At 30.4% G+C, this 25,349-nt stretch overlaps 1 protein-coding gene across 1 annotated transcript in view; it reads left to right on the top strand.

Annotated features, from left to right (window-relative positions):
* Positions 1–16,807: 16,807 nt before the first annotated feature.
* Positions 16,808–25,349, top strand: part of LOC129917784 (tyrosine-protein kinase-like otk) — a 120,618-nt gene continuing 112,076 nt past the window's right edge. The window contains exon 1 of the mRNA XM_055997926.1: positions 16,808–16,988. Within this exon, the coding sequence (XP_055853901.1) occupies positions 16,895–16,988 (94 nt within the window). The 5' untranslated portion in view covers positions 16,808–16,894. The remainder of the gene's footprint in view (positions 16,989–25,349) is intronic.

The following is a 25,349-nucleotide window of genomic DNA, read 5'->3' as shown; positions in this document are numbered from 1 at the left end:
TGCATATTAGATTAAAAGAGGAAGAAAGAAAGTTCCTTAGTCCAACATATCCAAGACTCCTCCAAGTCCATGAAGACCTTTGCCTTTCTTTGATGTTTACGGATTTAAACATTTTCTAAAGAAAAATAAAAAAAAAACTAGAGTTAAATCTACGCCTCGGTCGCATATACCTGAGTTTATTTGAATATTAAAAAAAAATTAAAATTCACTAAGAAGTTCATAAAGGGTTCCGGAATATCACGACATTTTGGCAGCCTTCTGCTAATACTTACCGGTATTGATCAACCCGTTTACAAAGATAGCTTTGAAGTTTTAGATTTAACAGATGCACTGAATCTGTCAGGACCAGTTCATAGTTTAATATTCTGAAATCAGAGGTTTAGCTACGGTTTAGCTGAGGTTTAGCTCTCGTTAAAGCTTCATATATGTATATTAAAATAGCTCAGATAAATGTTTAAACCAAAGTTAAACCACTGGTTAAAGGCCGAAATCGACGACTTAACAACTTTTCCTCAAAGCCTTGATCTGATTTTTGTTTTAATAAAGCAGATAACTTACCTTAAGAAAAGGTATCCGGACATTTACTTAAATTGTTGCAAGTAAAAAAAAAATAAAGAAACCGAACGAAACAACAAGCATATCCTTATACAAAAGGATAACATGCGTGGCATGATGAAGACATTAAGACACGGACGAGGATGAAGAAAGTCGAGTGTAGGTTCCCGTTTCAGGACACCAAACAATGAGGTTGTGTACGTACGTAGCGTACAAACAATGTTGGTGGTAAATGGTGGATTTTAGTTTAGTATAAGTTTTTTATGACTTTATTCTATAAATTTGGAAGTTAATCTTCCTCTATAATGTAGGACATGTTATGAGTTCATTTATGGTAAGCATACACACTACAGACTACACACATGTTGGAGTTCGGGGGGGACGTATAAGGATAGCCCTTTTTGTGGTTGCACAATATAAAAATCCTGTGTTACGATGTGGATCTGTGATGCCAAGCATAAAAACCATTGGGTGTAAACAATTTGTTACAAAAACAAAAAAAATTTAAAACTAAAGAAATAAAAAAAAACGTGTGTGTACACATGTACACGCGACTGAAGTTTTACTTCTCACTTTTTTTTTGCAAAACTACAAATTTTATTTCTAATAACATTCATTAATTTCTAATAACATAGGGTAGAGTTGCCTATTTTCTGCCGTCTCCAGTTTCCGGCCACCTTTCGAAAAATCGTTATAACTAGTGATTTCGAAGGCGTTTATTCCAAATTTTCCCTCGTATGCTGTTCTAACAAATAAGAAAACAGCATAAGAACAAAATTTTGGAATAAACCCTATGAAATCCCTAGCTATAACGATTTTCCAAAAGGTGGCCGGAAACTGGAGACGGCCGAAAATAGGCAACTCTACCCTACCTAATAAGTTCAGGACTAATGATATTGCAATAGAAAACAATACCATTCTGATTAAAGAAAGCCGACTAGGCTCTTCAAAAATTTCACATCTTATTTCACATAATTATGTAGATTAAAAAAGAATCGATTTTTTGTTCAGTACAACAGACTTCGCGAATTATTTACGACAAGTAAAACGCAATGAGATCGATTTTAATTCGATTTTAGAAGAAGTTTGTGTATGGGCAATTCCATGGTAACTCACGTTACATTCACAAAAATTTCCAACACATAAATAATTTTTTTTTTCAATTTTAATGTAAATTGATACGAAATTACTATCCATGAATGGAGCATAACTATTACTTTCATAATTCACTAAAAAAATTGTCTTTATTTTTAACATTTACTTGGGAAAAATAAAAGTTTGATGGTAACTCACGTTACAAAAATCGGACACGAATTTTAAGGGTCCGACAGTATGAAGTTTTTATGTGAAATTAAGTATCTTAATTTGTTTTCAATGAAGATTCCATACATACAAAATTACAAGCTTTTAATATTAGTGACAAAACCAAACATTTTTTCAATATTTCAAGGAAAAATTTTTAAATATTTAGGTAACTCACGTTACATTATTTTGGTAACTCATGTTACCTGCGATTTGTGGTTCCAAAAGTAAAAAAAAGATGCATTTTCACTCAAGTTTTGTTTTAATCGAATAGTGTGTAACGAAGCTTGCTTAAATGTTAACTTATTTTAGCACTCACCAGGGGATATTGTCATCGTCACTATTAGACTCATCATATTTTCAGTTTGCTTGTTTTTCCGTCATTTTCATGTGAAATTCTTCTGTTGCTGGCAAGCTTATGCTATAAAAATGCTTTACTGGTTGAACAGAATGAAAATTCGCTTGTAGCAAAGAAAAACGTCGTGGTACAAGATGTCAAATAAATTCGCTCAAAATGTAGAAAAGATGAACAGAATTATGTGGCGTACAAAAATGTCAATTAGGGGGGTTCACATTGACCAACTTACCGGACAGACCGATTGTCATTTGGCCTGATGGCCGAATTATATTTTTCGTTCACACTCATCAGACAATTTTCATCAAAACCCATTTTTCAGCTTATTTTTAATGTATCTTTACCCTATTCTGCTCTCAAATAAGAGAGAATGGATTATCACTGTCTGCGGACAGACATGTCGTTTAATTGACTAACATGTCCGTCCGACCACCAAGAAAATCAAAATTTTTTGAAAACCATCCGGCAAACCGGACAGGCTGTCGGATGGGTGTTCACATTATCAAAACAGCATCAGATCAGACCAAATGGCGGCTGGTCTGTCCGGTAAGTTAGTCAATGTGAACCCCCCTATTGCCTTGAAAAAAAATAATTTTAACTGAGTAACCACATTAGAAACGTCAAAAGTCATTCCGCTTGTAGCTTGAAGTAAAAGTCGACTCGACTTGTACCACAGCGAATTTCCTTGCCACAGCCACAGCTACGTATTCTGGCACCAATATACTAATTTCATACTTTTTAACTTTGACAGCGACACAAGACACAAGCCACAGACACACATTCTGGTCTACCAGTTAAGATTATTAAACTCCCTGAATTTTTATGTTGCTATTTATAAATAGTAATTTTCTAATAAAAAAAGTAAAAATGACTGCATAATTTGTTCAAAATTCGTGTCCACTTTTTCATGGAATTACCCATATGGCTTTTCATTCTTGCAGGGAAGCTGCCTATGTAATCAATTTATATTGAAGGTTTTGAGTGAACAACAACAACTTGTGTGTACTTTCAAATAAACTACTGTCGTTTTCCAAAATTCAAGGAGTGACACTCCTAGCTATATAATCACTCCAAAAGGAGTGATTTCAAATTCCAAAATTGAAAAAGGAGTGAAGTTTTGGAGTGAATTCTTCACTCCCAAAATTTTGAAGGAGTGACGGAGTGATTACCAATACTTCTACATTTGACTTCATGGACTGCTTGTCAAATTGTTGGGTGGTTGTTTTAACTTTTTTTTGTGAAGGAAATTATATTTATTTACAAAAAAAATTCAATAAAGTATTGTAAAAAATCACTAAAAGTGAATTTAAAAGATTGTGTTATTATTTTATTCATTATTTCGTATTACAAACACATGCAAAGCAAACGTCAAATCACTCCACTTGTCAAATTCTGCGTGAACAAATTCCAAAATTGCACGAAAAAGGAGTGATTCACTCCCATAATTTTGGAAAACGACATACAAGAAACAAGAATCTTATGTCAAAATTCAAATAAAAAAAAACACTACTGGAAAAGTCAAAATGACATTTTCCTATAGCGTAGATAACTCAGCAGCTACATGTGCATTATTTTTGTGTGCATTATTGTGCCTGTTCACACGTGAAGAACGTCTAGGGTTATCATACGTGAAGAATTACTTCTGCGTATTTTGTTTTTCATTTTATGTTTAAAGAAAAATATAAAAATGGTTTTGAAACCAATTTTATGTTTTTTGCATCTTTGTTTAAAATTTTGTCACAAAATGACTTTGTAAATTTGCACTTTTCTCTTTTGGCAAATAGTAGTAATGGAATGACGACACCAGAAAGAGATGCGTACCTACGGGAACGGGTAGTTGTATGAAAAAATTCCAAACCAGAAAGTCAAAGTTCACGTGTGGAAAAGTTTCTCATGTAAACGTCGGTCGTCGCCGTTCCAGCTTGGAATTTTTCCTTACGTGAACGTTGACGTAAATCACCGGTTTGGATTTTTTTTTCATACAATTTCCCGTGTGGAACTGTTCCGGCTTGGAATTTTTCCCTACCGTAGTGCCACCGTATTCACTTTTTCGATTTTGGTTTACAGCTGTGGTGAGTTAAAAAATTTATTTTTCCGAAAAAATCTTAAAAAATTGGGTGATTTGCCTACGGCCTCTAATGGCCCTATTCTGGCAAACCTCACAAGTTATGAGGACCTCACAAGGTGAGCTGATTTTGATTTTGTGAGGTTTTCGCGTCACAAAAACTTTCGAATTTGTGATCTGCTCTGAAGGAGGTCACAACTCACAAGTTGGATTTTTGCTAGTAAGAAGTTTGTGAGAAATAAATTTTTACAAAATCGAGTTATGATCACCTTGTGAGGTTTTTGTGACTTGTGAGGTTTGCCAGAATAGGGGGAATAGGCTTGGCCACACCGGAGGGTACATGCGGTAGCTGTACGGGTATTTGTATGAACAAAATTCCAAACTGACACATCAACGTTCAGATGTGGAATTTCTTTCATACAAATACCCGTACCGCTACCGCATGTACCCTTCGGTGTGGCCAAGCCTTTAAATCTCCCCAAAACAAGATTTAGGCCGTTTTTGAATTGGGTTAAATACTTAACCTCTGTTAAATTTTTGACACTATTGTGGTGAATAAAAATGTTAAGTTGTTAAAAATTTAATGGGCTCTGGGACCAGGTTAAATTTTGTTGGCAGATGTTTTTTTTTTTTATTGAAAAGGAGTAGTATCATGGTAGAAAGAGGCAGAGAAAAATATTAAACAATAAGCTATACAACTGAAAATTTTTTTATTCACCTCAATAGTGTCAAAAATTTAACAGAGGTTAAATATTTAACCCAATTCACACACGGCCTTATAATCGAAATCGAAAATGAGGAAATCAAACATACCCAAACACACAGATTTTGATGTGCTGAACGCACTCATTTTCTTTTTTGACAACTTATGAAAAAAATGTCATAATAGGGGGGTTCACATTGACCAACTTACCGGACAGACTAGCTGCCATTTGGTCTGATCGGATAGTATTTTGATAATGGGAACACACATCCGAAGGCCACCCAACTAACTATTTCGATGTTATAACGATCGTGAGAAGCTTCTCGTCATGACTAATTTCACACCTAAAAGACTCATATAACCCTGTTTATCATCAAAAAGGCCCCCTTTTTCACTCCTATTAAACTTATGAGAAGTGCAATGAAATACTCCTGTAAAGTTTCTCATCAGTAGCCGAAAGTGGTATTCGATCCTATAAGTGTGGGAAGAAGTACACTGTAAGACTACTGTAAAGTTTGTCATCAACAAACGCAAGTGGAGGAGAAATAAAAGGTGAGTGAGGATATAAAAGGAGTGGAAATAAAACGAGGAGAAATAAAAAGAAATTAAATTGTGTTGCATTTATGTTGATTTTTATTTAAGTATTAATTTATTTTTATAAAGTTTATCTGAGGAGCTAGGCCCAACTAGCACAACAGCTTCTATAAATTGAGATCTCTACTACTAATACTACTTTTTATACAGCTTGTATTGAGCTTGCTTCAGAATTTAATTTCTTATAGAAGTTCGAACTTGTTTAACAACTTCTAATAAGTTGTTAAAATACTGTTAAAGAAACTTAAACGAAAAAAAAAATTGTTGTCGGAAAAGCCTGCTTAATGAATTTATACAAGCTTTACAGAAATTACCAAGTTTAGTAATTGATTTTTGGTTTTGATATTGAATAATCTAGTTCGGACACTTTTTGGTTTTGACATTGAATAACTTAGCTCAGACATTTTTTTTTGAAATTTCTGATATTTGAACTGATTAAGTTTTTGATTTCATTAATGAATATACTAGGATGGCCGAAAGTAAAAAAGAATTCTTTTTTGTTTTTGTAGTTGTTTTTTTTTTTTTTAATTTCGATAAGACATGTATTAAAGAGCTATACAAGTTCTTCCGAAGCTATCTGTCAAATCTCACAGCTTCGGTAAAGCTTCATTTAAACTTCTTAAAGAGTTTCAAACTTGTATAACGTTCTCCTTTTTCCATGCCCAACAACCTTACTAAAGTTTAAAAGAAGCTGAAATGTAGCTTTTGTAATATCTTAACCGAAGCTGAAATTTTAGTTGGGTATTGTGTAACAAAAAATAAAGTATCTTGGCACTACTGTTTTCATCGAGATAATAGTAAAATCTGGATAATGATCTGGATTTTTCAAATATTTATACAATTAAAGTTGTTGTTGTTGTTTTTAATGCGTAAATTGTCTTGATTTCAAATGTCTCGATTTCGTTTTTTTGAGCAAAACTCTATAGGTATAGAAAAACAAAAAAGCACACCAAATAGCACAAACTTAAACAAATTTTGAATTCATTTAAAAAATAAAGAAATATCTAATTGTTAAATATAATTGAGAAAATTGAACGAAATTATCATCTTTAAATTGTTTGCATTTCCGATTTACAATTGTAGAGATAAAATTTAGTAAAGCGCGATTTGTATACTGGACTTTTGGCCAGAAATTCACTTTCTACCGTGTGAACATTAATTATTATAATGTGCGCAATAATTATGCCCATGTAGCTGCTAAGTTATTTAAGATTGGTACTTGTAATAGAGCTAGGTGGCGCTACTTGCTAATCCTTTTGACAGTTCTTGTCAAAAAGTAAATTTTCACAGTCCACCGCCGGAAAAGAAGTAAAACTTCAAAAACAAAAATACATATACAATATTAAAACTCGAAATATCTCTACCTCTATTATGTGCTCATATAATACTTGTATAATGTAAACCTTTAATACACATTGTGGGTTTTAAATACAGAAGAGTTGATTATTAAAAAGCTTTATGATCACGTGATGCATCCTTTGCGTGATGGTGGTTTTTATACGTAGTGATTTTTTTGCGGTTGGTAAATTAAAAGCCAGATTGAGTTGCAAAATCATTTTAAAATTATGTGCATAGGCAGAAGCTATAGCACGATAATGTATTGAGTCATTATTATTATTTTTATTTTGTAAAATAAGTTGGTACTTTGAATTAGGTTGGTTTTGGTTTGGAACCTTTGTGGAACTATACATAATAGGAAATTTAAACATCTCAATTTAGTTTTTTTTAATTTTTGATGGTATTTTTTTTTTGAAAAAAGAAATCGTTTGAATTTTTTTTCTCATTTTTTTCAAAATTTTGATTTTGAAAATTAATTTTTCATAAAACAGCTTTTTTTTTAATTCAAGATACAAGACGACGGTTTTGGCTTCACAAAAAGCTATAGCACGTTATTGTAAGTGTAACCGTTGATTTAAAACTTTGTTTTCCCAAATTAAGTCAATTTTTCTAGAGAATTGCCCCTCCTTGGCTAAACGGGGGGAATAGACCCCCTCTTTCTATGCGATTTTTTTCTTGTCTCAACCCAAGCTACTCTTAGAGCTTTTTACAACATCTTATGCCAATCACTCTGAAATTCCTTTGAAATTCCTTTTATTTATTGATTTTTCGAACTTACATGCTTATATTGAAATTTCATAAATTAATTGATGCCAAAATATTGTCTAGGAAATTCAAGGAAAAAAAATATATGGGAGTGAGGGACAATCTTCCATAGTTCAAGCGATAGATGCAATTTTCTTATTAATTGACTTAAAACACAAAAAAAAATATTTGAACACAGCGGCAACACCTACAATATTCAAATATACATTTTTTAAAAGCTAGAAGCTTAGTCATATATGTAAAATTAAAATTAAGTTAATTTAATGAACGGCTTTTGAAAGAATGGTAATAATTGAACTCAGATTTTTGAAAAAAAAAAAAATTTGAAAAAATTTTAACATGTCGTTTTTTAAACTTGGTCGTAATATAAAATGCATTTATTTTCAAATTTTTTTGGCCGCATTTATTATGATTTCAAATTATAAAAGGAAATGTCAATTAGTATTACGGTTTATGAAAAAAATTAAAAAGTATTTCATTTTCGAAGAACTTTTTTACTTCGGATATAGGTACTATAGGGCAAGTTTAGGGTTCGTAAAAAAAATCGAACTCGATATAACAATTTTACATGACATTACGATGATGGAGAATGCCAAAAAAGTGGGTCCGGCAATTCTGTCTGTCTGTCTGTCCGTCTGTCTGTCTGTCTGTATGTACCTCGAGCTACAGCCTAAACTATTCGAGTGATTTTGTTCAAACTTGGTAGTAAAGAATTTTGGGTGATTCCCTAAAGGACAAATTGAATTTTTTTTTTAGGACCAAAACTAACGGTACCTGTCATATAACGGAAATAGAAAAGTAAATTTTTTTTTTAAAAACGGCTCTAAAGATTTTCATTAAAATTTTTGAGTGTAGTAGTACACATAAGAGCCAACTTTCTAAATAAAAAAAATGTTTTTTTTACCGTTATTAACGGTACCTGTCATATAACGGTTTTTTTGATTTATGAATATCTCGTTCAAGAATATCCCGATTTTAACGAAAATTTATATACAAAATTGGTTAGGTAAAGGTAATGTTAAGAATTTAGAAAATTTAAAAAAAACTCATTTTTGGATTTTTAAAAAATATTTCAAAATTTTTTTTTGAAAAATCAATTTTTTGAAAAATTTTGAAATTTCGTTTTTATGCGTAAATAAATTATTACTTCAAAATGGCATACCAACTTTTTTTTGAAAAATGTTATAGAAAATCTCTCTAACGCTCTAACGATTTTCGAAAATTTTTTTCTAAAAATTCCCTTTGATACAAGAAGTAAACTGGCATACTTGGTTTTTTGTGAAAGATCATTTAAAACGATATTTAATTAATTATAAAAAACATTTTATTTTTTTTTTTTTAATTTCTTGAAAATATCAAATTTTAAAATTTCTTAATTTTCCTGAATAAAAAGCTTTAACATTAGAGTAACTTAAAGCATAAGAGCAAGTACGTGCGACCCCAGTCGTTCATTTTATTTAATAAAAGTTTTGAAAAAAAATGTAACTTATTTTTTTTTTAAAGTTCAACATCTAAACATAAAATTATTTTTTATTCATTTAACAACCCTTACTGTTGAAAGTTAAATACCAAAAATTTAAAGTTCCTATTTACCACAGTCTTTGAGAAAATTAATTATTTCAATGCAAAAATTCAGTTTTAATAAAAAAAAAAACCATTGAAATTGAAGTAATTTTTCATTTTTATTTTCAAAAGTGTGATATATTTTACCTTTTTTGCTTCGAAATTCAACTGATAATATTTATGGCCAAAAATTTTTTTTAAATAAATTCATATTTTATTAGAAAAAGTTTGGGAAAAAGTCATTTTAAATTTTTCTAATATAACATTTTTTTTTTTAATTCTGAGTTTGAGGACCATTTTTTCAAAAAGTCTTGATTAAATTTAGTGGATTTAAATTTAAGAGATAAGAATGAGCTTCTGGCTTTTTAAAAATGTATTTTAAAATATTGTAGGTGTTGCCGTTGTTTTCAAAATATTTTTTTTTGTGTTTGAGGTCAGAATGTTAGAAAATTGCATTTATCGCTTAAACGATGGAAGATTGTCCCTTACTGCCTTTTATATATTTTCCTTAAATTACCTAGAGAATCTTTTGCTATCATTTGTTTTATGAAATTTAAGCAAAAAAAATGGTTTTGTTAAAAAAAAATTTTATTTTAATTTTAAAAAACAATACGGCAACACCGGCAATTTTTAATCTATAGACTTTAAAGTATTTTTAATTACCTTCGTTTGAAAAAAAAAATCGTCAAAATCAGAGCTGTTCGGCCGGGTTCCCTAATAATTTGCTTTAGTTACTCTACTATCATCAAAATAATAATACTGATAATGAATATTTTCTATGATCTATCAGTTTGTTATAAATTATTATCTACTTGTAAACACTGCTCCAACTTGATAAAAACAAAGAACGTTTTACATTCTATGATATTTCTGAATGCACCCCTTTTTGCATTATGAAAATTACTGCATTGTGTGATAGATATATTTATTTAATTTAATCAAAGTCTACCACCAAACATCATAGCAAGAGCAACATCATCAAAAGTCAAGGTCCTATACTACTTTCAAAATGCATCCTCTTTAAACAATATACATACTCAAAAATAAAATACAGTTTCTGTATGTGTCTGTTATATGGATAAAAGATACTCAGTGTCAGTTTATTTTTATCATGCATATTTTTTTTTTGTTTCTTTGTTTTTGTGTGAATAAAACCAACATTTTATCTTGTTCAAAGTACCAAACAGACAAAAAAAAGTATCTAGGAACCAGGACATCCAGGATAAATGTAATCCTACTGTAGCAACATGGTGTATAAGGTTTCGCTTGTTTTTGGGGTTTCCACATTTTTTGGGGGGAGTTTATAATTGTTAAGCCGGGTTGAAATTCAGAAGAATGGTGTTTTTTGCTTTTATATTTGTTTTGCGGACATGCGCAATATTTTTTTTTTTTGAAAGGATATGAGCAGAATTTGAGTGAGTTGTACAGATGAAAAACAAACTCATTTTACATAGAAACTTGTAATGAGAGATTAGAAATGTTTGAAAGAGAAATTTTCTCTCTTCTGTTAGCGCGAGTTAAGGAAGTAATTGTTATTATGTAGCAGCAAAAAAACAGGACCTTAAATACTATTTTTAAAGTACTAAAAGCAGCCTTAATTTTATAAACGAGTACGAGCGACCGAGTTGTACATTTGATTAAATTGATTGTATTCTTTGGTAATTGAATTTCTTTTTCCATCAGAGAAAAAGACCACTTTAAATCAAGCGGATTTCTGCATTGTTTTTTGTCCGCCTTAAGCGGAAATCTATTTAATTTAGAATAAAAACTTTTTATTATCATCAAAATAAGTTGGTTTTCAACTTAAATTAAGAGGATTTCCGTTTAATTGAAGACAGAAAACAATGCAGAAACCTGTTTAAAAAACACCTTAAATTTAGCGGATTTCTGCATGGTTTTTTGACAAGATGATTTTCGCGTTAAATTTAGCGGAAATCGACTTACTGTTATAATAAAAATAAGAAGATTTTCATCTTAAACTAAGTGGATTTCCTCTTAATTTAAGACGGAAGTCTTCTTCGCAAATAATAAGGCAAAAATTCGGTTAAAGAGACCACCTTAAATTTGGCGGAATTTTTGCCATCCGTCTTAAATTAAGCGGAAACTAAGATGAAATTCTTCTAATTTTTATGACAATAAGAAGATTTTTATCGTAAATTAATGGAATTTCTGCTTAATTTAGGCGGAAGTCATCTAAGCAAAAAAGATTGCAGATATTAGCACAGTTTTAGATGGTCTCTTTCTCCGATAGATAGTTTAAGGCTCAAATGTAGCCTAAGGGCTGTGTTTCATTGATTTTGTCAGCAACTACACAGAAAAAGACCACTTGAAATTTATCGGATTTTTGCATGTTTTTTGTCAAGATGTCCTCCGTCTTAAATTAAGCTTATTTTAATGACAATAAGAAGATTTTTATTCTTAATTAATGGGATTTCTGCTTTATTTAAGGCGGAAGTCATCTAAGCAATAACCAATCCCCTAAATTAGGTTGTCTTTATAAGAGGATTTCTGCATTGTTTTTTGCCCAAAAAACTCCTGTCTTAAATTAAGCGGAAATCCACTTAATTTAGGATAAAAATCTCGTTTTCTATAAGTTTTTTTTGCCAAGATACTCTCCGTCTTAAATTAAGCGGAAATCCACTTAATTTAAGATGAAAATATTTTTATTTTTATGATAATAAGACAATTTTTATTATAAATTAATTGAGTTTCGGCTTAATTTAAGGTGGAAGTCATTTAAGCAAAAAACAATGTAGAAATCCGCTTAATTTTAGGTGGTCTTTTTCTCCGTGTACTGAAAATTTCCCGTATATTCATAGACTTGATTTAAAAATCTTATCTAAATTCTTTTGAAGTTTAGCAAATCAGTTTTGATTGCAAATTAATTGCACTCTGATAAGAAATTCAAACAAAAAATAGAAACAAATAAACAAAATTACCTATAAACGTATAATTTTTCAAGCCAACAACTTTAGTTTGTGAACGAATTTCAACAAGAACTAATACCTCTTGAATTCAAAATGATACCTTTGGTTTTTTCCCTTATTTTTGTGAGTGCATTGGTGTCGGCACAATCTTATAATGGTCATTTGGTTGATTCCTTAAAACGATTTCCACATCATGTTACAATCGAAACCGATGATTTCAATTGGAATGAAGATGAAAATCGAATATGTGGTGGATCGATTTTGAATGAGCAATGGGTTGTGACGTCAGCTTTTTGCATTACCGGAAGTGATCGATTGCAATTACATTTTGAGAAGCTCTATTATCATTCTTATAATGGTTCGTTTACAATTGTGGTGAATAAAGATGAGATTCATATGCATCCGACTTTCTACTATGACATTGCATTGATTCGGTTACCGATAATATTAATATTCTCCGATACCTTGAAACCGGTCAGTATTTCATCGAGTCCTGTGAATCTATTAGAAGGCCGACTGGCTGTGGTTCCAGGGTTTGATGTTCGAAGGAAACCAATTTCTACAACAACGACAATTACAACTACAACAACAACTACGTCAGAACCTGAGGGAACAGTAAGTGACACAAATACAACTCATGAATGGAGCAGTACTGAAACAACCAGCATAACATCTAAATCTACAACCGAATGGTTTACTGAAGATGACTCAACATCCCCAACAACAACTGAATGGTCCACCACTGAAGATACAACGCCAGTTCCTGCGAGATTTCAACGTGATGTTAGTTCACGAAAATCTCCTTATTCATTTGATCCCCCTCAACAACAAAAACAACTTATCTATGGAATGTTTCGAGTTCTATCAAATAACAAATGCAAATCTAATAATAACGAATTCGATGAATTTCTACAAATTTGTACCGAGGATTGGATTCCCTCGAATTATGATAGTATTTCTTGTAAAAATTATGGAAGTGGCTTGATTGTTGGATGGCCAGGTGATTCTAAATTAATTGGAATTTACTCAGTTTTGTTGAATGATTGTAGTAGTTCTAAACCTGCAGTTTATACAAATATTGCCGAGTATTTGCCATGGATTGAGAGTGTCATTTATACTATTAATCCTTAAAAAAAAATTTTACTTTGTTTTTAAATAATTTATAATATATGTATATGAATTTTAATAAAATAAATTTATGTATTTCTTGTCAAGATTTATTACTTTTCATTAATTTATTGAAGAACCAAAATCTTGAGCAAAATTATTGTCCCAATAAGTCTTCATGTTAAAACCTAAGAATTTCAGTGGTCCACTTCAAAGGACTTTTGGGAGAAAAGTCATTTTTATACACACACAAATTCCTAATAGACCAGTGCCAATAATTTTTGAAAATAAAAAAAATTATTAGCAGCATATGGGTGGTGGGAAAATTTAGGATAAATGGTATATGAAAGGGGAAAAATAAATTGCCCACAAAAAAATTGGGGAAAGGGGGTGGGTGGGCGAAAAAGTGGGGTGGGTGTCAAAAATCATGGTTTTTTACGATTTCTGTCAAAATTAGACGTCCTATCGAAAAAAGTCGAATGCAAAAGTTGTAGGTAGTATAAATGTCTACAACTTTTAATCAAACAATTTTTTTCTATAACCTCAAAAATATTGAAAAAAAATGCAAAAATACGATTTTTTTATTTTTTATTTTTATCTTTTACAAAAATAGTTGGATTTTAACAAAACTTTTTTAAAAATTACTTTGTTATGTTTTCTATCTATTAAAAATGTTTTTTGAGCAAAAAGTTAATTTTTGGATTATTGACGAATTTAATTTGAAAAAATAGCCTATTTTTCAATCAAAAAAGTTACCGAAAAAATTTTTGATTTTTGAAAAGTTTGGAATGCAATTATTTAGCTTAAAACCGTTTTTTAAAGATTGTATTGAAAAACTATACTTTTGTTTTAGAAAATATTGAGAAAAATTGAAAAAAAAAACAAAAAAAAACGATTTTTAAAATTGATTTTTCCGTAAATGACAGTAATATTGGTGAGAAATAATTTCCCATAGAAACCAAATTATACTTTTTTAATGGTTATGACCTTTTTAATTTGAATCAAGCACTAGAATAGCTCTAACGTGCAAAGTTTTTGAGATATTAAATCTTGAACGTCGCAAATACTATTTTTCTGATTTTTGGCATGGTAATATGTCAAAAACGTGATGTGATAGAATTTTTCTGACTTCAGATTCGAGCTCAGCGCACAAAAAACCATTAGAAAAATATACTTTGATTTCTATAAAAAAAAAACTTTTTGACTATTGAAATTGAAGAAGGCATTCGATTTTTTCTGCCCTATTCGATTTCACTAGTCAAAAAGTTTTTTTTTATAGAAATCAAAGTATATTTTTCTAATGGTTTTTTGTGCGCTGAGCTTTGACGACATAGCGACATGACGGCAGCATAGCGACACCGCGACATAGCGACTTGGCGAAATGGCGACATGGTGACATAGCGACATGGCGACATAGCTATATAGCGACATGGAGGCATGGCGACATGGCATCATAGCGACATGGCGACATAGCGCCATGCCTACATAGTGACATGGCGACATAGCGACATGGCAACATAGTGACAAGGCGTTTTTATCCACCCATAAAATCCAATATAAATTCAGTTAAATAGACAAAAAAACACCTTTCACCCATCCTTTTTTATTCTTGATGACCATCGGAAATATTTTAACAATGTTTTTTTTTTTACCTACCTTCGACATAAATCATAGTAAAAGACCTACCCTAACAACACAACGGCAACGCAATCAAACTCACTCAAGTTGAAGTGCATCTTCAACTTCTATAATAAAATCTAAAAATGCAAATATGCATCCATATTTAAAAAAAAAAAAAAAACACTCATTTCTGTTTTTATCCATTTTCACTCGGATACAAAAAAAAATGTAAACATAAAAATAAACAACTCAATATGCATTGCATAAAAATCAAAACAATAAAAGAAAAATATAAAAAAATACCTACTCAATTTGAATCCTCATTCCATTTCACTCGCTTCTAAACCCAACACCCAAGCAAGAACTCATATAATAGACCCATTGAACTCACTCACAACAGACTTAAACTAATACAAATCAAAAACCAGAAAGTCAACACTAATACCAATCTACAAAAAAAACAGAAGCAGGGAATAGGTAAGGTATATCGGGAACGCATGCATTCCCTTCGCTATATTCACTCACTTTTCCAATTCCCAACACACAAATACAAGGAAAACAGGGAATTTTTTTTTGTATGGGGATACAAAAATTCAACTCGAAATATTGTTATACTCTTCCCGTTTTACAAGAATCTCAAATCCCAATCTTTTAGTTGTTTTGAGTCGGTTCACGGATACGGTTGGTCATATGAGAGTTTAGTTGCGGTTTCAATCAAAAATATATATTTTTTTGGAATTTATCAAGAAATAAATAATCTGATAGATCAGATAATTTTTTACCTGGTCAAACATCAATAAACTTTGTCCATTCGAGTGAGTTTAACTTCGAATGAGAGAGCTATATAAAAAAGATAAACAATCTTAATCAACTTTATGGCCGGCCGTGGCGGTATTTTATATCCAAAAGCCGGCAAGTTGATTCGCATTAATTGATGCGACTCATCCTCTCAATCCCTGCCGCTACTGCATCATTCATTCTTTTTTTCGCGTTCGCTCTTCGTGTCTGACGAATCGCGCGCGGTTTTTTTTACTGTTATTTGTCTTTGTTTGCATTATTTATAGTTCACAGTTTATATTGGCACTAGAGCTAATTCTGAATACGAGAACCGAGAACCTTTGTCAAGTGAATTGTTGGAGTACTTTTTAATTTCTATATAAATTTATCTAGCCCTTCTCTTCTAAACATACACACATGCACAAATGCACATATGCACACATGTTTTATGGTTCTATGCGTGTCCCTTTCATCTATAACCGTGGTCGAGGGTAAAAATAAAAAAAAAAAAATAAATAAAAAAAAAATATAAGATAAATATCTTTTGTAAGGTAATTGAACCGTACTAATAGATACGCGTGATGAGTGAGGCAATTCATTTTCGGTTATCGTCAAACTAAGAAAAAAAAAACAGGAATACGTACATAAAGTAAATAAACAAAAAATACAACACACTATATTTTCTATAGTGCAAAGGATAGATACAAAAAACGAATACGAATCACGGTTTCATAGAGTATCAATATCTATAGATACAAAAAAAAAAAATATAGTTGAAAGGAAAAGTGAATGAAGTGAATTAATGTGTTCTTCCTTTATCTTCTAGACATTTGGGATGTTTATCACGGTTTGTTAAATAGAAAGAAAAAAAAAAAAACGAATTGAAAAAGGTGCGTTTTTTAATATCACACCAAAGTTAAGTGCAGTGCACTTTGTATATCTTGTATCTATCAATCTTTTTGCATAGTGGCTTGGCCCGTGTTGCATTTCCTTAATTGTTGTTGTTTTTTTTTTGTAATAAATTAACATACACACCCGACAGAAAATGAAATATTATTGAGTGTAAATAAAGTGAAGTTTTATTATTGTTGTTGATTTTTTTTTTTAAAGGAAAAAAAAATACAATTTAATTTATTCAATTTGTAAAAAATAATAATAAAAAATTTACTGGAAGATAAACCAACTTAAAAATCCTTCTAAAGGATAATTTTAATAACTCAGCAATGGATTATATTATTATGAATAGAATCAAAATGTTTTTCGGATATAAGACACTCTTAGGAGTTAATGTTATCATTGGATTTTTAAGCCTAAGTGGTAAGTAGAATTTAAAAACAATATGATCAACTATAAATTTGTAAAAATATAAACAGGTTAAAATTCTCTGAAATAAGAAAAAAAAAACAAAACTTTGAAAAATGATTTAAAAACTAGGTACCTACCTTTGTCCCCTGAGAATCTTGATTTCTATATTTCACTTTTTGAAGAGTTTAAAATACTCTCCAATTATTAATATGCAGAATATCTTAATTCGATATTAATATTAATTAATATAACAAAGCCCTTAAAGTTTCAAATGTTTCAGGAGACCGATGTTCTAATATCTAGGTCAAAGCGTTCAGCTTCCAGAAGCGTTTTCGCCCGCCCGCCAAAAGGTAGCGGGGACTCTAACCTACATTTGGGTACAACTCCCATCCCTGTAGGTGGACGCGTTCTCAAACCGGGAGAACTTAAAGGTAAAAAAAAGTTAAGCCCGAAAAAATAGGCATGATGTGGCGGTTTAACATGGAAGAAGAATTTTTAAAAATCTGACAATGTGCCCATGACACAAGCTATCATTAGTCATCACTCCCAAAAATTACTCTACCCCAACTTTCAAACGCGATTTTCTCGGGATTTTGAAAAAAAAAAAAAAATCCAAAAACCCGATTATACCACTATCGGGTAGCTGAGAATATAAGCTTTCATATGGTACCACTCCCATGTCTCTAGGAATTGATACATTTGCAGATGAGATTTATTTTTTTCTCTCAGCGATAAATCTCACTGGTTGACCGGAACATAAAAAAATATAAAATAAAGGTTTTTCTCAGACCTTGACCGAAATATTTCTTTTTTTTTAAATAAAGGTTATTTTATGACCTTTATTGAAAATGGCGACAAATAAGAGTTATTAAGGAACCTTTCAAAAGGTTGAGATTTATTTCCGATCTCTGATTTTTTCGATTAAAAAAAAGTTAACGTTTTACTTAATAAGGCCCAAGGGGGTTTTAATAAGGCCCACTCAGTTTTCTTAAGAATTGCGCAAAATTTCTAGCAGGAATATGTACATTGTACAACCTTTCAAACCTCACAAACAAATCAATGTGTTTCAATAACATTTTTTTTTTCAATTTTATAAGAAAACAGTCTCTTAATTTTAACAAAAAATAAAAAAAAAAAACTTAATTAAAAAAAAAATCATTTTTATCATAAAAAATATAGAACCAAAATATCCTTCTTCGCAAAAGTATAAAAAAAAAGTTGAAAAAGGTAAACATGAAAAAAAGAAAACGCAACACAATTTAGTGATTTGGAAGCTTCACGCTGTGTAAAATCGCGTTCCAAACCCTGCAATGCATTTTATATATCGGCTTCTGCCCAATTAATGGCTCTTTTTTTTTTTGGGAAAAGTTGACATTTTATCGGAAACACATTAAAAATACAAAATAAAAACAAAATTTGCGTGTGCTCAATAAGGCACATCCCAAATTTTTTTGGGCCTTATTAGGAACATGCAAGGCTTTAAAAAAAAATTATTTAAAACTAACAATCAAACATTTTTTACAAACAAATGTAATAACTTGCTTCAAATATTTTATGTTATGCGTTAAAAATCAAAAATATGTAGGTACTTACCTGCTTGAAGTTTGTTAAAAAAGAACATTAAACACACTACTTTTTTATAATTTGGTACGACTTCAGCCCTCAACGAACTTCAATCAACATGCAAGTCCCGACATTAATTAGGCAGCTGTCTTTTTTTCCTTTGTATGTTTTCTTGCAGACATGGTTTACATATGCTCGTTTCTGTGTTTTCTGACAAGTGAGCCTTATTGGGAACAGGGCCTTATTTGGCCCCCTACTTACAATTGATAGGTATCTCCGATGCTTTTCAAATATAAAACTAAAAATACGAAAAAAAAGATAGATTAAAATGGCCATACTTCGGTTAATTTTCAATGAAAAAATTTAGTGAGTACAGGGTTTTGAAGGAAATTTAATCTTCTTTTTTTCTTTGGAGCAATGTTTATGTCTATCTCAACCCAAAAAAAAAATGTACAACTAAAAAAGCAAAAAATCGATTTTTTTATGGAATGGAAATTTTTTTCTCAATTTTTAAAAAACATTATTCTAATAGGAAATTCAATTCTCTACAAAAAGTTTTCAGAGCAATATACTAAAATTTTGCTCGGTTTACGAGATATATTGAAAAAACCAAAAAGGTGGCTTTTACACCCCTATCTTCAGTTTCCACCCTCTCATTTAATAGCACTCCGCGGTTTTATGTTCTTTTATAACCCATGGAACGATTCCTGCAATAAAAACCCGTGAACGTCTTAGTTATTTTCTAAATGACATAATCAATAGCCTAATAATTTTAGTCAATCTTTTATTGACATTAAATTACATTACATTACATTAAATTACATTCTTCAATATTTTTCAATTTATGACGGAGTTAATCAATATGTATTTCAATAATAATGTAGGCATAATTATTTGTTTTGGGTTATGAGCACTAAATTCCACTCTTCAAGCATTTTCAAATAAGATGTAACGGGTGTGACGTTAAAGTCACACCCGTTTCAAGGTATTTGAAGACCTTCTCAGACAGCACAATAGTTACAATACTTTTGATATTAAAAACAATGAATCAAATTATATCTATGGCCTAATAATTGGACAGTATACTTTTAATGTAGCCGAAGTTTTATATTTATAAAATCGGAGTACCTACGTTTGACATAATTTATAAAGATAAACTATTTTCAAAATAAAAAAAAAAATAACGCTCTACTTAAACTAAATTCTAAATATTTCATAAAAAAATATCCAAGCTACCCTTTATAAAAATCATTTTACAAAACTTCAAAGAGATATCCTTTTGCGAAGTAGGTAAACAGTTTGCTCCACTTAATCCTACATCCTGATTCTGGAATACGAATAAAAAAACGGTGTCCTTTTAGTAAAAGAGTGAAATTGAATTCATTAAAATGGTACCTACCTTACCTATCCCTTTTTGTAAATAAAACCTTTCAGCTGCTTTATTTAATATTTATTATCAGGTGAGTAAAAATCACCTCAATGGCCAGGTAGGTATTTAATACCAACGATATTCAACGTTCGACGTTACCTACGTTTACCTTTAACGTCCAACATTCATTCGAGTTGATTCAGAGTTCTGACAAACAATGAACGTGTGGAGTAATGAAAAAGGTGAACAAACTTCCGAAAACAATACCATCTCGTACACATAGTACCTATACCGCATTTAAGTAGCGCCCCTATAATATTGAGTTCTATTAATTAATTTGCAATTCCTCATGCTCTGTTATCCTTTAGCAAACTTCAAACTATAACTCTCTGTATTTGTATAAGAGTTGTATAGGTACGAGAATATACACAATGCAAACACCACACTGAGCTGATTATTGTCCTTTTTGTTCGAATTTTCGAATACAAAAGTGTGCAATTTAATTATTTTATTGCATTGGGTCTATTGAAATTTTACTGCCTTAGCAAAAATTATATTTCATGGATTGGGAAAGACTGGTTTGTTATGTTTATTGTGGTTATACATTTTGTTAATTTATGAAGGTATCTGCTGTAAAATTTTACTGTGTGATTATGAATTATGATTTTTGGATGAAAGAATTTTAGCACAACTTAAATTCTTTGTGGCTTGTCAGTAGTACTTCTTCTACTATTCGTTTAATATTGTAGTAGGCCTTATTACCCTGCCATGGTTTATAAAGACTTAATGACAAGGTTAAATGTTTTATTTTGCTTGTTTTTCGACCGAAACTGTCAGGTTTTGATTATTTTTAATAACAAATTATCTAGAATTTTAAATAACAAAAAGTTAGCTAGGCCATATTACCCTACCATGGTTTATAAAGGTCTACTGACAAGGTTTAATGTTTTAGTTTGCTTGTTTTTCGACAGAACCTGCCATTTTTTGTTTATTTTTAATCACAAATCATCTGGAATTTTAATTAACAAAAAGTTAGCTAGGCCTTATTACACTACCATCGTTTGAAAATGCTTACAGACAAGGTTTTATTATTTTTTTTGCTTGTTTTTTCGAAAGAACTTGCAATGTTTTTTTTTTTGTTTTTAATAACAAATCATCTGCAATTTAAAATGTAAGCTAGGCCTTATTACCCTACGATGGTTTATAAAGGCCTACTGTCAAAGGTTTAATGGTTTTTTTGCTTGTTTTTAAACAGAACCTCCCATATTTTGTTTATTTTTAATACAAAATTATCTAGAATTGTAATTAACAAAAAGTTATTTAGGCCTTATTACCCGCACCTACAGCAAAACACAGACAAATTGACAGATCTATGAGATTTTATTTGTTATTCATGGCACCAGACACTCATTTGTCTTTTTTTGAAAACAAACACGAGAAAAAAAACTTGACACTTCAAGTGTCATTCTTCAATAATGCTCGTCAAAATAAAAAAAAACTCAATACCCTTTATTTAAACAATCACTTGCAACTACACTTAAAAGTCGAAACGGACAACTGATGTTGACTGTAATATGCATATATTTGTGTGTATGTCGTAGATAGCTACATACACATTCATACATACATTACGTCATTTATTACTTTTTTACTTAGAATAAAGAAGTCATGATGAAGCATTCAACTACCACACATGATGTCCTTTACTTGTTGGCAACGAAACAAAAAAAAAAAATTTTTTCTCCTACCATCATTTATACCTTCTAACGTCCTCTCCATATAACAAAAGAACATTTTTACTTTCCTTCAAGCCTTTTTTTTGTTCTTCCTTTCCATAAAAAAAATGAAAAAAAAAGAAATACACATTCACTTCCAAACCGGGAGTAATTGAAAAAGCTCCAAGCAAAGATTTTTAGCTACAATTTTTGGTCGCCATCCTGCTCCACAGAAACTCAAAAATTCACCAGGAACAAGAACCAAACGGTAAGAAGAAAAAACAGTCAAAAGGAAAAAAAGTGCAAAAAGAAAGGAACTCTTATTTACGTTTTTGTTTTTATTGATAATTTTCCAAGTGGATTTCCCAAATAAAAAATTGCAAAAAAAAAACAAAAAAAGAAATTCTTGGCGTCAATGTATTCTCTCCAAGAAAAAAATATAAAAGAAATATAAACAACAACAACAACACCACACTCTTAAGTGCATTACGCCATGCATTAAAGCCAACACAAGGATTGAAAATTTATGGCAATGCCAACAGGAAAAAAAAGGCAACAAACAAACTGAAAAAAATAAAGAAAAAAACAAAAAAAAAAAAAAAAAACAGGATTAAGGAACGACATAGTCTACATCAACAGAAAGTCCGTTTCCAGGTTCTTGTTCTTGTTCACTTGCTTTTGGCTCGAAGCAGCAGGCTGGCAGGCAGGCGGCGGCAATGGTAGGTGACAAGCAAGTACAATTGGTATCACGGGCACATACCAACTTTGCGACACAAAAGCTGCAATCGAATGGTAGAATAAACGTGAAATGACAAAGGAGGAGTAGCACACAGTAAGAAACCACATCGTAGACGACATTTTCAAAATAAAAAAAAAATAACAAAAAAAAACTCATAAGAAAAAAAAATACATCACAAAAAAACTTTCTACAAAAACCATAGAATGGTAAATTGGAATCCACCATCTTTCGGGACATTCATTCAATCGTCTCTGCTGGAATGTGTGTCCTTTTTTTCTTCCCTTAAACAAGCAAGCACACAGCTAAAGTTGATCACAGATGACTGGGGAATTAATTGAAATTGAAAAGCAAAAGTTTGGCATTCTAGTTTTTTTTCTTCGTTTTTTTTTTTGTCATAACAAAATTATTAGATAAAAGAAAAAGGATTTCTCTCGTCCTTTTTCTTAATCGAATATCTATCTTTACACATAAAAACGACCACAGACAGAGGTTTGTCTGCATGTAAATATGTGCTCTCACATGTTCGTATGTAGAAGATTATAATATTCTCCATTTATAGAAACAATGATGATGTGAAAAATGCAAAATGATTCATAATTTTTGTTTGGGATGAAAACGAAATGAAGAATATAGAAACCAAAAGGAGGATCAAAATAAGAAAAAAATATATCCTTTGTTGTCATAAATCATAAAGAAGAAGAAAAAAGGTTCCTTTTTATCTGACCCAGACTGAATGGAATTATTAGTGTTTTATTTGTGAATATCTTTTTGAATGAGGGCAAAAACCGCATTGTCTATTCGTTGTCGAATTGTTTTTTTTTTTATTTTGGTTTAGTCATAATAATGAATAAAATCTAACGACACGATTAGGTGAAGAAGAAAAAATGGATCTGATATTTGATGTACCTATAATAAGGTTTTGAGGTATTTTTTATTCAACTTTATTTAAGAAAAATAAGAAAAGGATATGAATATTTTAAAGAGAATAGTTATTTAATGAAGAGTTTATGAAGGTATGTTACAATTTTTTATTTTTTTAAATCAAGTTCAACATTGCCTTAATACTAGGTGGAATGCAAAAATGATTGCAAATGCCTTAATTGAAAATTTTCGAAGTAAAGTGAGTAAATGCTGAAAATCAAGTATTTACAAGACGTCCATTGGACATTTCTCTCTGAATCAGGCGAAAAACTGTTTATTGACAAACTGTTTCAAATTAAAAAAAAAAAAAAATTATCAAGTTCAATTATAAAATTAATGCAATTAGCTATTTAGCAATTATTTCAAGCAAAAATCAATTTGAGTTACTACAGTCTTGTCTTTTTAGAACCAAAACTAACGGTATCTGTCATATAACGGAAATAGAAAAGCTATTTTTTTTTTCGAAAACGGCTCTAACGATTTTGTTTAAAATTTTTGTGTATAGTATTACATATAAGAGCCAACTTTCGAAATAAAAAAAATATTTTTTGTACCGTTATTAACGGTACCTGCCATTTTTTTTTGGTTTCTAAATATCTCGTACAAAACTAACCCGATTTAAACCAAAATTTTTACACAAAAGTGTTTAAGTAAAGGTACCTAATATTAAAATTTTAGAAAATTTTCAAAAAATACATTTTTGGATTTTTAAAAAATATTTCAAGATTTTTTTTTGAAAAATCAATTTTTTTAAAACGGGTTTGTGAAAAATTTTCAAATTACGTTTTCATGTGTAAAATCATTATTTCTTCAAAATGGCATACCAACTGTTTTTTTGAAAAATGTTAGAAAATTTTTATATATAAAAAATTATTATTTTAAAAAACGGCTCTAACGATTTTCAAATTTTTTCTTCTAAAAATACATTTTTATACAAGAAATGAAATGGCATACTTGGTTTTTCGTAAAACGATGTTTAATTAATTATAAAAACAGATTTTATTTTTTATTTACTTTTTAATTTCTTGAAAATATCAAATTTTAAATTTTCCCTAATTTTCTTGAATTAAAAGCCTTAACATTAGAGTTACTTTAAGCATAATGGCAAGTACGTGCGACCCCAGTCGTGCATTTTATTTAAATTAACAATATCTTTCGATCCCAGTATAAATCTTTTTTCTACCACTTTTTGTTAAGGAAATAGCTTTTTGACTTTTTTTCTAAATTCACCTTAGTTAACCCTACTAAAATTTCAAAATTTCTAAAAATCCCGAATATTCAAATTTAATTTTCTCTGACTTCTGACATAATAGTTTTTTTCACTTCTAAGACTTACGATGTAAGCAGGCTGGCGTAATCGAAAAAAAAAAACTAAAAAAATGAACTTTAAAGCGTGGCAACCCTATGCCTTGACAGGATGCCATGAGCAAACTATTTCTCTAGGCACTACCTTTCAGAAAATATAAATATAAAAATATAAACTGGTATAACGATGAGGGTAGGTCGTCCTATGGCGGGATCTTAGACTAATAGCATAAGCAATAAAGTTTCAAAGTTTTTTAGAAACAGTTTTTGAATAAAATTATTATGTTTCTACTGAACACCCTACATTACATATATATATTATTTACATACATATGTCGCAATAAATTTGCAAAATTGTCTAACAATTAAAATTCAAAAGGAAGTCTCTCTTTTCGTTTTCATAGCCATTATTTATTTAACTTTGTCAAGTATGCTTTTAACTTTTGTGTACCAATCCTTAAAATAACTTTTAAATATAGACATTTCAAATAACTATAACTAAAATAATTGGCTCTTTTGACAGTTCAAATACAAAAAAAACCTCTACTTTCTATTTGATTTACCAAAAAGCTGAAAATAGTTGGATACACACTCTGAAAGCCCATTAGTGCTGAGTGTCAAACAAACCACATTTAACCATCATATCTCATTCTCCTTCCAATAAATATAAACTCTCTTCTATAATGACAAAGGCAAATAGACACATTTTGCATGTCGCTCCCATTTTCATTATTGAACTCGCAATCAATCTGCCACAACAC

This window comes from Episyrphus balteatus, chromosome 4 (genome assembly GCF_945859705.1).
Source record: "Episyrphus balteatus chromosome 4, idEpiBalt1.1, whole genome shotgun sequence".
NCBI lineage: Eukaryota > Metazoa > Arthropoda > Insecta > Diptera > Syrphidae > Episyrphus > Episyrphus balteatus.
The sequence above is the reverse complement of the archived record's forward strand: the minus strand, read 5'-3'. Positions and strand labels throughout refer to the sequence as shown.